Raw genomic sequence first — 14,479 nt, 5'->3', positions numbered from 1 at the left:
AACCAAGTTTCATCATAGTGACAGTTTTTACTTAATGTGCATGTCCGTTTTCACAAGAAATCCTAGACAGACATTTGGACATACTTTTTAAAAAAACGAATCGTACAAAACAAGGGTGATCATCAGTAGGCGTTCCTGAGTTCAGGGTCAGAGTTGAACGACTTGTGATAATATATTGGCAAAGACCGTGATGGGAAGGGATAGGGGACAAACTCAAGGACACTTCCTGTCCACACACTGCTTTCCTCCTTCTTCGTACTCCTGTTTGGAGATCCACATCTGCTGGAAGGTTCCCTGACAAAGACAATAAAACGTGTCAGTTTAATTAAATTAGGATCAAAACATAGAAAGTGGATGTTAATTTAACTACTTTTAAGCACATTACGTTATCATTTTCAATAAATTACAGGGGTTAAAAGTCAATTAATTGAACAGCAAAAGAGTACTCGTTCTTTACTGAAATTATCTTTGTGATACATCACAGGGTGTAAAAGCCACAGTGCAAGGTCACATGGTAATCTAATATTCACAGAGCTAAGTAACCAGCCATCAGCGTTTGAGAAACATTTGTATCATACAGATTGAAAATAAAACCTTTATTTCAATGTTATTTGTTATTCTTATAGCAGAATTGAACTGTTGTTTGTCCTTACGAGTGATGCCAAGATGGAGCCTCCAATCCAGGCGCTGAACCGACGCTCCACTGTTGTGTTGTTGGCTATCAACTTCAGCCTCATACTCTGCACGTCACAGACAATTGGTATTTGAATGAGTCATTTGTCAACTTCAGCCTTAGATGATAATGTGATTTGGACTATGTGAGGAGGTATTGTTGTTAACTCACAGGAGGAGTTTTCTGGGAGAGTTCTCTGTTGAGTCGGTCTGTAAAGCCCTGAATGAGGGTGTTTCCTCCCGTCACCACCACACTGCCATAGAGACCCTGAGACAACAGGACAAAAATGGTCAAGTATGTGTTCTGGCGACACATCCTCAAGAGTACCCTATGCATTATGATTGAAGCTGGATATTCGCTATACATTCCCCTTTAATTAATTCAAACATATTTCCGGCTGGGTAAAACTCTCAATTCAACATTATTAGTGCAAGCCACTCTTATCGTCACTCTCTTTGGTAATAAACCAAGTCATCAATTTTTCATTTTCATTGATAAAGTTCAAATCAATTGTCTCAAATGACATAATTTCTACCACCGAAAAATTAAACTAAAAGAGAAATCATCCCATATTCAAACATCTTGATAATTACCGGCCGGATGTCGATGTCACACATTCCCACGCTGGTTGTCACCACATGACCAACTCCCAACATGGTGTTTCCAGACAAGCCCTGAAGTGATCAGATATATATTTAACCAATGAACAAAAATACATTCAAAAAAACATTCAAACTGACATATTTTCAAAATGCAACTCTAGTTACTGAGATCAGTATTAATCATGTTTGGCTTTATTGGCCTAAAACGTCTTGATATTAAAGCCCATACCTTGGCATTAGAGGGGTCAAACAGCCCCTCAGGGATCTTCAGCCTCTCAGCCCCAAAGTCACAGTTGTATCCGTTTGGCAGCTCATAGTGTACCGTGGGCATCTGGGCAGCAACCCTAATAAAAGAGGGGGGGGAGAGAGAGTGGGGGGTGTTAAACCTGCATTTAAACCACTCAGGTGGTGTGTACTTTTAGTAACTAAATCCTTCATTGAAGCTGAGGGTAAAAGTGAAACATAAATGTTAATTTAAAAAAATCACTTTGCTGTTAAATCACACACACTGTATATCTACATACTGTTTGTTATGTGATATTAAATTGTAAACAATGCTCTTACTGTTCGTCATAAGGGGAGTCAGACACCTGCAGCACAGACGCCTGGAAGTCCTGGATCACACACTGTAAACATCAAGGGAAGACAAGTTTGCACACACAAAAAAAAAAAACACATGATAGTGCAAAAAAAAAAATCATACCAGGTGTCTGACAGAAGGATGCTTACATTACACATGTAGTTGTGCCACGAGCGGGTTACTTGAGGCAGCTTCTCCTTCTTCTTCCAGCTAGCTGGGGATCCCTCCCGCACTCCATCCTGTGATGTGACTTTGTATTAATGATTACAAATACCAACCACTGCTTGATCCAAGCCTGCAAATAGCTGCCTTGAATACCACTTGTGCAATGCATGGAAATAACTTGCCAAAACAGTTTTGGATTTTAACTGCTGCAATATCTGCCAAATACATACACTGGATTATCAGAAATATAACATATCTCTCTGTGAAATACAAAGAGCTTACCTTCGAAGCAATCATGTAAGGCGGGATGATTTCAACACTTAATTCTTGAAAAAGCTCCCTGCACTGCATGCTCATGAAGTCTCCAGCCAGGGGGGATTTGACAATCCCTGGGAGAAAAAAATAAACATTTTAAAAGAGCAAAGTAATCCCCCACCAGGTTTACATCACATACAGCTACTCCATTCTCTGTTTAAAGTTATTTAATTCACCCACAATTTATATTGGAGTGTTGGAGTTGTAGGAAACGAACAAACTTGATGGCTCACTATCAATCACAACAATAGATCATAATGGTAACAGATGGCTAGAATAACTGAGCATTTGCAGGAACGGCTGGCTCTATGGACAGTGCTGAGACGCAACCTCCAACCAGCAGGTGGCAACATAAATCAAAGACAATCAGACACTTGAACCAATAAAGGATTTAAAGACTTTTCAATAAAAATTATATATATAAAACTGAAACTCTGCAGAGAGATCATAAATGTAATATTTAGATATTTGCTCACCTTGCTGCAGGACGTAGCCATCGTGCACTGGAATTGCTGTGGTGTGTGTGGCTCCACTGTCCAGGACCAAACCCGTTGACCGCCCATTGGCAAAGCTTAAATACTCAGAGTTAAGGAAATGAATTACATATAACTTATAGAAACTTACAACTAGAAATGTGTTAGAGAAAATGTACTCTATGGCCATTATCAGCCAGTGAGGGGACAATTAAATCAAATGGTTTAGCCTTATCTAGTCTTTTTTTTTGAAGAAGAAGTGAAATAGTAAAGGATACGCAGATAGCACGGCAGATTTGCAGAGGAAAAAGGCAGGAATGTTGTAATGTTCAAACATCAGCTCTGTGAGTTTCTCTCGTTTTGCTCGTGTGTTCCACTGCAGACACCAAACAGAAGATTAATCAGCGCAACATTTTCATAAAGTGACGGAGAAAACAAGCACAGGGGGCTAACTCATCACCATCATTTAATTACAGCTGAAGCAAACATCACATCAAAAAGGTCTTAAAAACAAATTGACATCTTAAGACAAAGCAGGAATTACATTTTTTTTTTTTTTCCACTTTAAGAGGACCCAAATCAACCATCATTTAGCTGTTTGTATGGAATATCACAACTTTAAACCATTTAGCCTGGGTAGATTAGGAGAATGTGTTGCTGTTGTTGTTTAGACTCCACTTCAAACCAATGCTAACTCACCGATGCTTCTGACATGAGTACTGGATGCAGGCTGGGTTCAGACTTGAAGTGCATCTTGTAGGTGTGATCCAATATGGCCTGGAAACTGTCCCAGTCCTCAACTGTTAAAGAAGAGAAGAAGGGCACGACTTATTTAAAGGTCAAGTCTCTGACTCACAGTGTTTAAATAATGCACAGATGAGAACAAAGGACTGAGATGTGTCTGCTCTCAGCCCGAGATAGACGTGGGAACTAGTGTGCTCGTGTCTGTACTTTAATGGAGACTAGGCTTGTTGAAAATAAATCAATGTCACACAAAATGTGTATCTTTCTTCATCCTGAATGCTCGGTTAGATGGTGGATAAAATAGAGCAATGATGCACTTTTTTAGATAATAATTTGAGCAGCCGGCACCAATGTTTCAGGTCAGCCCTCTGAGGGAGCCAGTGGTCCCACAACGCGGTTCTGCTGCAATTACGATTAGTGTCACACTTGTCTCCAAATAGACTTCAAACTTAAATCCACTGGACCAGCTCTTGATAAGTATCAGCAGCTAGGTCGGAAAAAGAAAGAGCAAGTTTCATATCTGCTGTCACTGATACTCCTGAGCTGATAGAACTCGGAAACATCTGTTAACATGTGGCATATGTAATGAATAAATCTGTGATGGGTTCAAATATTCTAAACAGATTCAATTTATCACTTAAATACCTGAATGACCGTTGGACAAGAAATTTATCAGCAACTATTTTAATAGATTTATCAAAGACAAGGTCCAACTTTCCCAGGTCACAGGTCACCAATTGTGACGCTTCAGATATTGTAAATTTAAGTCATTTGAATCTGTTTTAAAAAAACAACACTTCATGGACTAAATGATTATTGGAATGATCATTAAAACAAATGAACCCTCAGTTGTCAAACTCAATTCAAAATGAAATATAAGCTAAATACCACTGGACATATACAATAAAAACACCACAAAGGGAGAGCAATAGATGAAATGTGAGAAAGATACTTGAGATGGAAGCCAAAAAAAAAAAAAAAAAAAAATCCTTCATGTTGAGTCAACACTCACTCATGCCGTTCTTCAGTGGAGACATGACCTCCATGTTCTCCCTTGGTACCCTCAGCTGGTTGGTATCAATGTAGTAGGTGGTCCCACTCTGCTTGCTCTTATTATCAGCATCAGTCTCCATTGGTGTGCTGCCATCTTCTCGGTCAAGGGTCACACCGATCACTGTGGGGAAGTCCGCCTGAGACGAGCCAATAAAAACAGAGGAGAAACAATGGAGTTGGTGTAATGCTTTACTAACTTCCAAGGAAAAATGAATACAGCTCTTTTGAAATGTTCAAAAGTTCAAAAATGTTTTCATGCAGTACTGGTTTGGCATGTACGGACTGGTTCATCTTGCATAAAAAATGTCTGCACATGCCGGGAAGACCAGGATTGACAAATAGGCTTTATTTACATGAAAGTAGGAAAAGCATAGTTCTTACATCAACAGCTCTCTTTTATGCAAGTGCTCTAGTAAGACAAGACACATTTGACAATTAGCCAACATGCAGAGTACAAAAGGACTGAATCAGATAAATGGAACTCAGCCTTCACAAACCATGTTATTTGCACATATTGTAGTAACTTGGTCAAATCAGAAATAAACATAAACATTACAACTATAGAGCTACAATTAAAAATCTTTATAGTCTTAAAACAGAAAATAAACTTGCAACTGTTTTCGGAATCAATTAATCATAAAAGTTGTTATTTAGCCAGAACTAACAAAAACAATCTGCTCCTGAATGCTCAAATTTCGAAGTTTGTAACTTTTATCATTTTCAATTAAATTAAATCCAATGTCTGTCAGGTTTTGACTGATGTTTAACAAGCAAGGTGGAGAGAGACAGACAGTGAGAGGGGAAATAGGCAAACTGGTGGCTCTTCAGAAGAAAAGTATCATGTTTTTTTAATGCAACAAAAAATTACAAGGATATATACAATATTGTCTTACCCTATATCTTGTAAGAAAACATATCTGTATATCTTAAAAACTAGATATACTGCCCAGCCCCAACTCAAGGAAATAATCATTAGGTGCATTCCTTATTCAAATCAACCTTCATCTATAGTACGCTTTCATGGTCACTGTTATATAAAAGCATGTACTGTCATTACACACAAACAGGAAAGAGGAATAATGGGGGCTTATATGGTTCAGATAACTGACTCTACAGGCAACAAAAGACGACTGATGCAAATTAAAGTGAAGTATGGGATGATCACTACGCTGATTGATGACGGTATGGCCAATCAATATCCACCTTTTGGCATCTCTCTTATCAAACTGATATTCATACATAAAAAATCTCTACATCAAGCAAAGATAGATCAAATCAGAGAAAGTACTCTAGAATGATCTGATCTCTATTCATGCTGTCTGTCTCCAGGGTGACAGCCCTCATTTCTTGCCATGAGGGACCTACAGAGGAAAGATGAAGATGCACAGAGGAAGAAAAAACACATCGCTAATCAGGTCATTTGAGTGATCCACTTACCTTGGGACAGTCTTCTCCTGCGTAGCCGGCTCTTACAGAGTATGAGCCAATGTCAAACACCAACGCTCCCACCTCATCTGAAGACGGGAGAAAAGTGTTGTTTATTTATTTCAACTCTAAATTTGAGGGATGTAAACGACTCGCTCAACTGACGATACTGCGTTCACGAGCCGATTCTCTCGAGATTTATTTTACAAAGACTGTAGACAAATGATGACTGACAAAGATTCCTTTAGGGGCTGCAAACCAACTTGTCAGTGTGGTTTGGCCTTTTAATGTTTTTTTTCTCTCGCAAGGGGACGTGATTGGAGCTTCTCATTGTGGTGTCCATTAAATGCTGCATCATGTTGGTTGTGCTATTTGTGTAGTTCACTGTATTCTTGCAATATCTGCACACAGTTTTTGGTCTTTTTTGAGTTCTGAGTTACCTTCTCACCTCTTTCATTTTCTGTCTTGAAGACGGTGGTGCGGCCTCAATTTCAAAATCTTGCTCTGCAGCTGCCAACCGCCTCTGCTCTACATCTGCTGACGCTCACGATTTTAATTGCAATTTATTTTTCATAGTACCGATGTGAATCTTGACATATTTGAATTGAATTTATCAAGATTTTACGATTAATCTTTACATCCCTAGTAAATTTTACTTTTTATTTTGATTGATTCATGACAGCAAAAGGTATAATGATAAAAAACAAATCACCAAACTAGTCATATCAGGCATTTTTTTGTTATGTATTTGCATTGATTGTGAGGAAGCATTCTTAAAATCAAAATAAATAATTTATTTTTTTGTAAGAAGTAAGTTTATAATTTTTTCCTTGAAAAGATAAATAATAGGTGAAATGTTAATATCTTAAACAAATGGGTCAGCTATAGCTCAGACTGCTGTGAGCCCCCTCACTCTGACATTTTTCCATTAGTCGGCTTCAATTGGCAACCAAGATAAAACTGTGCCACCTGCCATATTGCCCTAATTTTGTCAATATGTGATAGATGTTTCAAACTGTATGTTATATTTTGGCCCCAAAAGGAAGTCACGACTACCTTAAATACATAGTTTTTATTTATTATTTTATATATGTACAATTTTTCACTTATCTATTTTCACGTATTGCCTCTTTTTCGAAGTGTTCAGAATGTCAATGTGTTAAAAATGATCAAGTTCAATAAATGCATATGATCCAGATGTTAAATGAATGAGTCATCATGTTAATTCATCGTGATCTCGATCTCAAAGTTGATCATCATCCCCAACTCCGCTGTCACAAGGACAGATACAAGAAATCTTTCTTACCAAAGGCCATAACTCTGTACAACAGCTCACCTCATGCGAGCAGAGAACTGTCATCATGATAATATCTGTCTCTCCATACTGTAATCTGTTCTGCACATGTTAAATTTACAAATTATCCCTGCACTCATGTTCACTTCATTTGGCCGTCTACTCACCGTTATATTAAATAGTTTCTGCTTATTATATGTCTGCACTCATGCACTTTAACTTATGTCAATACTGTCCATTTATGACTCTGTTCTTGCACATTTACATTCAATCTTTCATATTTAATCTTCCTATTTAAGACTGGTAATGCTCAGTTAAATCCTGGTTGTATATATTCACATTCTTAGTTCTGATATTTTTAGTACTTATTTACTTTGTATTTAATATTATATTATGTTTAGATTTGCTAACATTGTGTTTTTACTCATATGGAGAGGTTTTCCTTTCTTTTTTTATTATTATTATTATTATTATTATATATATATATTTTCTGTTCAGATTTTTTCTGATTGTGTAATACTGGCTGGTTGGTGGGTGGCTAGGCTTGGGGGAGCATTAAGTGTGAGTGAATGTGAGTGTGTTTGTGGTGTGGGTGTCTCTGTGTTTAAATGTTTGGTATTATGTTTTGGATTAACCTTTTATTTTGATTTTGTATCATGCTGATTAATTTATGTTTTGTAAGGACCCCCTTGAAAATGAGATGATGCATCTCAAGGGGCTATCCTTGAAATAAATTAAAAATATTGTGTGTTGGATAACCTGCTGCTGTAACGCCACAATTTCCCAGTTTGGGATCAATAAAGTAATTCTATTCTATTCACTCTGCATTAATGCATGTTGTATGCATGTTGTATGCCTGTTGTATGCATGTTGTATGCCTGCTGTATGCCTGTTGTATGCCTGCTGTATGCCTGTTGTATGCCTGCTGTATGCCTGCTGTATGCCTGCTGTATGCCTGCTGTATGCCTGTTGTATGCATGTTGTATGCCTGCTGTATGCCTGCTGTATGCCTGTTGTATGCATGTTGTATGCCTGTTGTATGCCTGCTGTATGCCTGTTGTATGCATGTTGTATGCCTGTTGTATGCCTGCTGTATGCCTGCTGTATGCCTTCTGTATGCCTGCTGTATGCCTGCTGTATGCCTGCTGTATGCCTGTTGTATGCATGTTGTATGCCTGCTGTATGCCTGCTGTATGCCTGTTGTATGCATGTTGTATGCCTGTTGTATGCCTGCTGTATGCCTGTTGTATGCATGTTGTATGCCTGTTGTATGCATGTTGTATGCCTGCTGTATGCCTGTTGTATGCATGTTGTATGCCTGTTGTATGCATGTTGTATGCCTGCTGTATGCCTGTTGTATGCCTGCTGTATGCCTGCTGTATGCCTGTTGTATGCATGTTGTATGCCTGTTGTTTATAATCCCTAAAAGAAAAGTGTGTGACGTGAATGTCCGAGTCAACAAGTGGCAACCACACATTTCAATTTGGATCCATCCAACAAATTCAAGATTGGAAGGATGTTTTATGATCAATTTACTTGAAAAAAGACCTTGTCTGTCTTTAACTCTAAAAAACTGGCTGCAAATCTGAGCTACAAGATGCTTATTCAGTAACATAATAAATTGTGCATTTTCAGAGCAAGCAGGATCTCCTGATGTTTCATTACAGCGACACATCTACGATCTGTCTAAGAGACTGTAACCACAGAGTCAACAAAGTATCATATTTAACCTTTCATACCCTCGGCTTGCACTGTGAGAGACTTTTATCTTCATTTCAAACACAGCCGGGATGTGTTCAGCCCACTTTCATTCATTTCCCCGCTAGCCTGCTAGGTAGAGCATGCGTGGTTAGCTTTGCATGCGTGTGGCTTTAATTAAGTTTAAGCCGCAACACGACGCACTGACGAGTTAATACACGTGTACACCCTCAAACGAGCAGTGATCAGAAAAATACCAGCGGAAGGTGTAAAATTGGCACTCGTTGAAAAGTTAGCAGTGCTAACATAGCGAGCTAACCATAAGCCTGTCGAGCTAGAAAACGACAGATCGTGCGCCACTCTTTCTCTGCCATTAAACACATGAACACACTTACCGCCTCCATACACTCCGCCACTCATCCTCCAAACAATATAAACAGAAACTTTTTTCCAATTTGAGTTATTTCAAGAAGAATAGTAACCGCTAACCGGCTAATCACAACAAAGGGAATATGTTAGCATGGATCAATCTTAACGGCAGGCGCCACACTGTGGTGACGCAGCTGACCAATCAGAACGCAGCACAGCGATCGGCACTTCCGCTTCGGCCGTGTGACGTAGCGCCAGAAAGCTGTAAGTACTTCCATGCCGTGGAGTGGACGTGGCCCTGCGGACTTCATATCAACGTGAGTGGGAAACAAATGTTACAAGTATTATAAACTGACTTTTACTCATATTGAACAGATGTGCAGAGAATTCAAGTGCACACGGTTAAACAGAACAGTGACGTGTGAGACTAAACGGAAGGACCTTGAATACTGACTGACTCTGACAAGCACGTCATGCTGCAAAAGTACCAAACTGATGTGAACTTTAAAATGTAAAAACTAGATAGATGCTGTTATCCACAATTTAGAGGTGTCGGTGAGGATTGTCTTGTTAATGTTTTTGTCTTAAATTACTCGGAGGATCGCCAGCCTCGTGCTCTTCCAAAGTTGTATTAAGTGCGCAAGCGCAGAGGGGTGGATATGGGTAAGTTACTTACTGTTGGCTGTCTTAAAGTCTGAGAAGATCTCTGGTTATATAACTCACTTTTAAAAAATACAACTCCGAGTTGGTAGATACAATCCTTCTCAACAATCTCTGTTTTTCCCAAATACAATTTAAAAAAAGATAAACAAAAAAAATAATTGTTGCAACACTTAATTAAATGACTACAGTATGGCCATTGATTCAGTTCTACGAAGAATGTCTCATTAAAAGCATATCATTCAAATTGGTATGTTCAAGGAGAAGGAGACGTAACAGAAAGATCCTATTTTTATCCGAGCAGTCTCTGGTGAACACCTGTTGACTCTTCTCATTTTCTGCAGAACATGTTAATGTACCATTGCTTAGTGACAGAACTGGATTGATAAAATTTGAATCAGGTTGTTTTTCTAAAGACAAGCTAAAAATGTATTCTTCACAAGTTTGTTGCATTTCTCAATGTTTATCTCTGTAACTTGAATTCTTTGAAGAAACATAAAGCTCTCTTCAGACCCAAGAAAATCTCAATGGGTGTTATACGCATTTGCTTTCAATTTTACAGACCAACAATTACTCAATATATATCAAAATAATATGGACAATCATCACTAGTTGAAAGCAGTAGAAATCACAAGCTCATTTTATTATGTGGTAGGAATTTTTAGGCAATAATTACCTATACATGTACTGAAAACAATTTTATACTTGCTAAATTAATTTTTAACACACTTGTCTTCCAGCACTCATGCAGCACTGCCTCACTCTGACCCTTGCCCGGCACAGCAGGCTCATCTTGAGAAACCAACTTCGTTGTGTCCATAAGTCAGCAGCCATGTCTGGTCTACTCATCAACCATCCAGAATACTCCTGGCTGAGAGAGCTCGGCCTGTCTGAAGACAATCCTGGTGTTTACAACGGCAGCTGGGGAGGCAGCGGGGAGGTCGTCACATCACGCTGTCCTGCCAACAATGAGCCGATAGCCAGAGTGACCCAGGCTACTTTGGCGGAGTATGAAGAAACAGTGCAGAAGACCAAGGAGGCTTGGAAGATGTGGGCAGATGTTCCCGCTCCCAAAAGAGGGGAGATTGTGAGGCAGATTGGAGATGCTCTCAGAAAGAAGAACAAAGTCCTCGGTAGCCTGGTGTCTCTAGAAATGGGCAAGATCTACGTTGAGGGAGTTGGAGAAGTTCAGGAATACATTGATGTCTGTGATTACGCCGTTGGGCTGTCCAGAATGATTGGTGGGCCGATCCTGCCTTCAGAAAGGCCTGGCCATGCCCTGCTCGAGCAGTGGAACCCAGTTGGTCTTGTGGGCATCATTACTGCCTTTAACTTTCCTGTGGCTGTCTACGGCTGGAACAATGCCATCGCTTTGACCTGCGGCAATGTCTGCCTGTGGAAAGGAGCTCCAACTACACCCCTCACAAGTGTTGCAGTTACCAAGATTGTAGCCGAGGTGCTGGAGCTGAACAACCTGCCTGGCGCCATCTGCTCCATGACCTGTGGAGGTGCTGATATCGGCACAGCCATGGCGAAGGATGAGCGCGTTGATCTGCTGTCGTTTACTGGCAGTACCCATGTCGGCCAAATGGTGGCCATGATGGTTCAGGAAAGGTTCGGTCGTAAGCTCCTGGAACTCGGTGGAAACAACGCTATTATCGTGTTCGAGGATGCCGACCTGAATCTTGTGGTTCCCGCATCTGTCTTTGCATCCGTGGGGACAGCCGGCCAACGCTGCACCACAACAAGAAGGCTGATGCTGCACGAGAGCGTTCATGACACAGTGGTTGAGAGGATCGCCAAGGCCTACAAACAAGTCCGCATCGGAGACCCCTGGGATCCAAGCACCATGTATGGACCTCTGCACACCAAACAAGCCATTGAGCAGTATCTGGCAGCCATTGAGCAGGCCAAGCAGCAAGGTGGCACTGTAGTCTGCGGAGGGAAGGTGATCGACCGCCCTGGAAACTATGTGGAGCCAACCATCATCACAGGGCTGGCTCATGATGCTAAAATCGTCCATACTGAAACCTTCGTGCCCATTCTCTATGTCCTCAAGTTCAAGACAGAAGAGGAGGCGTTTGACTGGAACAACGAGGTCAAGCAGGGCTTGTCCAGCAGCATCTTCACCAAAGATCTGGGTCGCATTTTCCGCTGGCTTGGGCCAAAGGGTTCAGACTGCGGCATAGTGAATGTCAACATTCCCACAAGCGGAGCTGAGATTGGAGGAGCCTTTGGTGGTGAGAAACACACAGGGGGTGGAAGAGAGTCTGGTAGTGACTCATGGAAGCAGTACATGAGGCGCTCCACCTGCACGATCAATTACAGCAAGGATCTTCCTCTGGCCCAGGGAATCAAGTTTGAATAAAGCCATCAGGTGGTTTGTTTTTGAGGGATGTGATGAGCCCAAATGAAAAAACCTAATATTTAAGTGTCAAAATGCGACCTAGCAAATACTAGATATTTGTCATTGCATTTTTGCATTTAAAAAGATCAGTTTGAATTCAGACAAAAATCGGAATATGTTTTCTCTGTTGATTATTCCTATATGAAATATTTTTGCGATAGTTGCAGTGGTTGTTAATCCTGGTTTTGAAATAACATCTTGAAAATAGTTTGTTGTAAAGGTCAAATACCCTTTCCTGTAATGGCTGCCAGCACTTTTCAACAAGCACTTAGAAAGGAGGTTTGAGTCCTAGCTGACTGTACCAGATACTTTATACTGTATAAAAAATCAATCTTACCCTTTATTTTGGAAGAACAACTGGAGTGTAGTGGTTTTTATAAATGTAAAGATACAATCAATCACTGTAGTGTAAATAGCATTCATCACAATCTCATTTTCAAAAAATCCTTAAAACACTAGTTTAACATAAAATGGTAAAGGTATTGAGTCACTGCTTGTTTGTTTCTACATTAGAGGATTAATATACTGTACTTTGAATAAAGACCATCAGGAAAGGGTCACACTGCTTTTCTTGTTATGACAAAAAATAATAAAGCAATCCTTGTTGATATGAATTTTGTCTGCCCATCTTTTGAGAACTTGAGGTTAATATTTTAATAGCTGTTTCTATGTGTAACAAGATAAGAGCTTAGATTCAGCCATTCCAGCTCTCACATTTTGATTTTAATTTGTGTATGTGTGTAACTTATGTTAAAATCCAAAGATTTAGACTAAACAGACTGGAAAGATAACGAGGTAGAAAAGTTAAGCTTTGTATCACAACTAGAATTTAAAGCTTTTGACATAACATGTCTTTAAAGGTCACATATTATGCAAACTACACTTACACCATGTTTTTCTAACACTTACTTGATTTTGATTTGATTTAAATTTTTTATTCCGAACATGTAACATAAGACAAATGTGAACATTGAAAATAGGACAGAAAATAAAGGATTATAACACACAGTGGAAAGTATAATTCAGATAAAATGGTCGAACATTAAGCTTTTTTACGTGACATGTCCGAAAAGGAGTGGGATAAAGAAAACACTCTTTTCAGATTATAATATGAAAATTAAGTTTTATAGTTTATACATTTATCTTTACAATGTCGAGTTATATATGTATATGTGTCCCTAGCCCCTATTTAAACTTGTTGAAAAGAAGGAAAATATGTGACCTTCAATGCACATTGTAACTGTCTTTTAGAGAGTAAAACTAGTTAAATTAGCTCTAAAGGTAACCACAAAGAGCCTCATACAGGTATAAAGTGTTTCCCTCATATTAAGTGTCGGGTGTGTATGTATCCTGCATAACTAGTCATTTGAGATAATGTATAGACAACAGCAAACAAATATTGCTTATGAGGTATCCATTGGACAGTTAGAGAAAAAATTGACTATCTGGAAGGCAGGCATACATTAAAGAGTCAGAAACAGTCATGAGCACTTTTTGAAGTCATGGTAGGACATTTATCACTTAAAAAATGGCTGTGAACCATTGAACTTTCCTGTTAAGCCATGAATGAGTGATTGTGACTCAGCACACAGTAAACCAGGAACCTAAAACTGACACAGCAATATGGTCAGCAATCAGCAATTGATTTATATTCCTTAATGTTACCCTGTACATGCCGGGACTCTAAGTTAAACAGCCTTATTAAACCAAATAAATCTTGACTAATCCTACTCTTAATGATCTTTGTTCTGAAGATGTTTTTAACAACAACTTAAGCGACATAATTAATTGCCTCACATGGAAGATAACTTAAAAAGGGGATTTTGTGCCAGATTTCTACAAAACTACAGTACCAAAATATTAGCATCACACAGCATTAACATAGATTCAAATATGAACAAAACATAAAAAAAATCCCAGTATTAAAACAGCTTTGCCTAAAAGAAAAGAGCCTTCTATCCTGAAATTATTTTCATTATGGTATTAGAGAAATAAACTCTGTCCCTTTAAAAGAACTCTAC

General features: G+C 39.1%; 2 protein-coding genes across 2 annotated transcripts; one reads left to right on the top strand and one right to left on the bottom strand.

Moving 5' to 3' along the window:
- Window positions 1-4: 4 nt before the first annotated feature.
- actl6a (actin-like 6A) lies at window positions 5-9,582 on the bottom strand. The gene is made up of 14 exons (XM_020648665.3): window positions 9,418-9,582; window positions 6,043-6,119; window positions 4,565-4,742; window positions 3,508-3,608; window positions 3,087-3,184; window positions 2,812-2,906; window positions 2,303-2,409; window positions 2,005-2,094; window positions 1,840-1,901; window positions 1,505-1,619; window positions 1,267-1,347; window positions 845-940; window positions 654-740; window positions 5-294 (listed from the first exon to the last, which is right to left on the bottom strand). The coding sequence occupies exons 1-14, from the start codon at window positions 9,440-9,442 to the stop codon at window positions 214-216; spliced, it is 1,293 nt and encodes a 430-aa protein (XP_020504321.2). The 5' UTR covers window positions 9,443-9,582; the 3' UTR covers window positions 5-213.
- Window positions 9,581-13,072, top strand: aldh7a1 (aldehyde dehydrogenase 7 family, member A1). The gene is made up of 2 exons (XM_020648664.3): window positions 9,581-9,708; window positions 10,792-13,072. Exon 2 carries the CDS (start codon window positions 10,797-10,799, stop codon window positions 12,417-12,419), a length of 1,623 nt encoding a protein of 540 aa, XP_020504320.2. The 5' UTR covers window positions 9,581-9,708; window positions 10,792-10,796; the 3' UTR covers window positions 12,420-13,072.
- Window positions 13,073-14,479: the final 1,407 nt, after the last annotated feature.

The sequence above is a fragment of the Labrus bergylta genome, chromosome 6, assembly GCF_963930695.1.
Source record: "Labrus bergylta chromosome 6, fLabBer1.1, whole genome shotgun sequence".
Lineage (NCBI taxonomy): Eukaryota > Metazoa > Chordata > Actinopteri > Labriformes > Labridae > Labrus > Labrus bergylta.
Note: the sequence above shows the minus strand (reverse complement) of the source record. Positions and strands in the feature narration are given on the sequence as shown.

Excerpts from the sequence above, each read along its gene's own strand:
- actl6a (XM_020648665.3), bottom strand. The coding sequence starts at position 9,442 with ATGAGTGGCGGAGTGTATGGAGGCG. Across the intron at positions 2,410-2,811 it reads TGGCTACGTCCTGCAGCAAG|GGATTGTCAAATCCCCCCTG; the intron begins GTGAGCAAATAT and ends TTTTTCTCCCAG. Across the intron at positions 2,095-2,302 it reads CTTACATGATTGCTTCGAAG|GATGGAGTGCGGGAGGGATC; the intron begins GTAAGCTCTTTG and ends GTCACATCACAG.
- aldh7a1 (XM_020648664.3), top strand. The coding sequence starts at position 10,797 with ATGCAGCACTGCCTCACTCTGACCCTTGCCCGGCACAGCAGGCTCATC.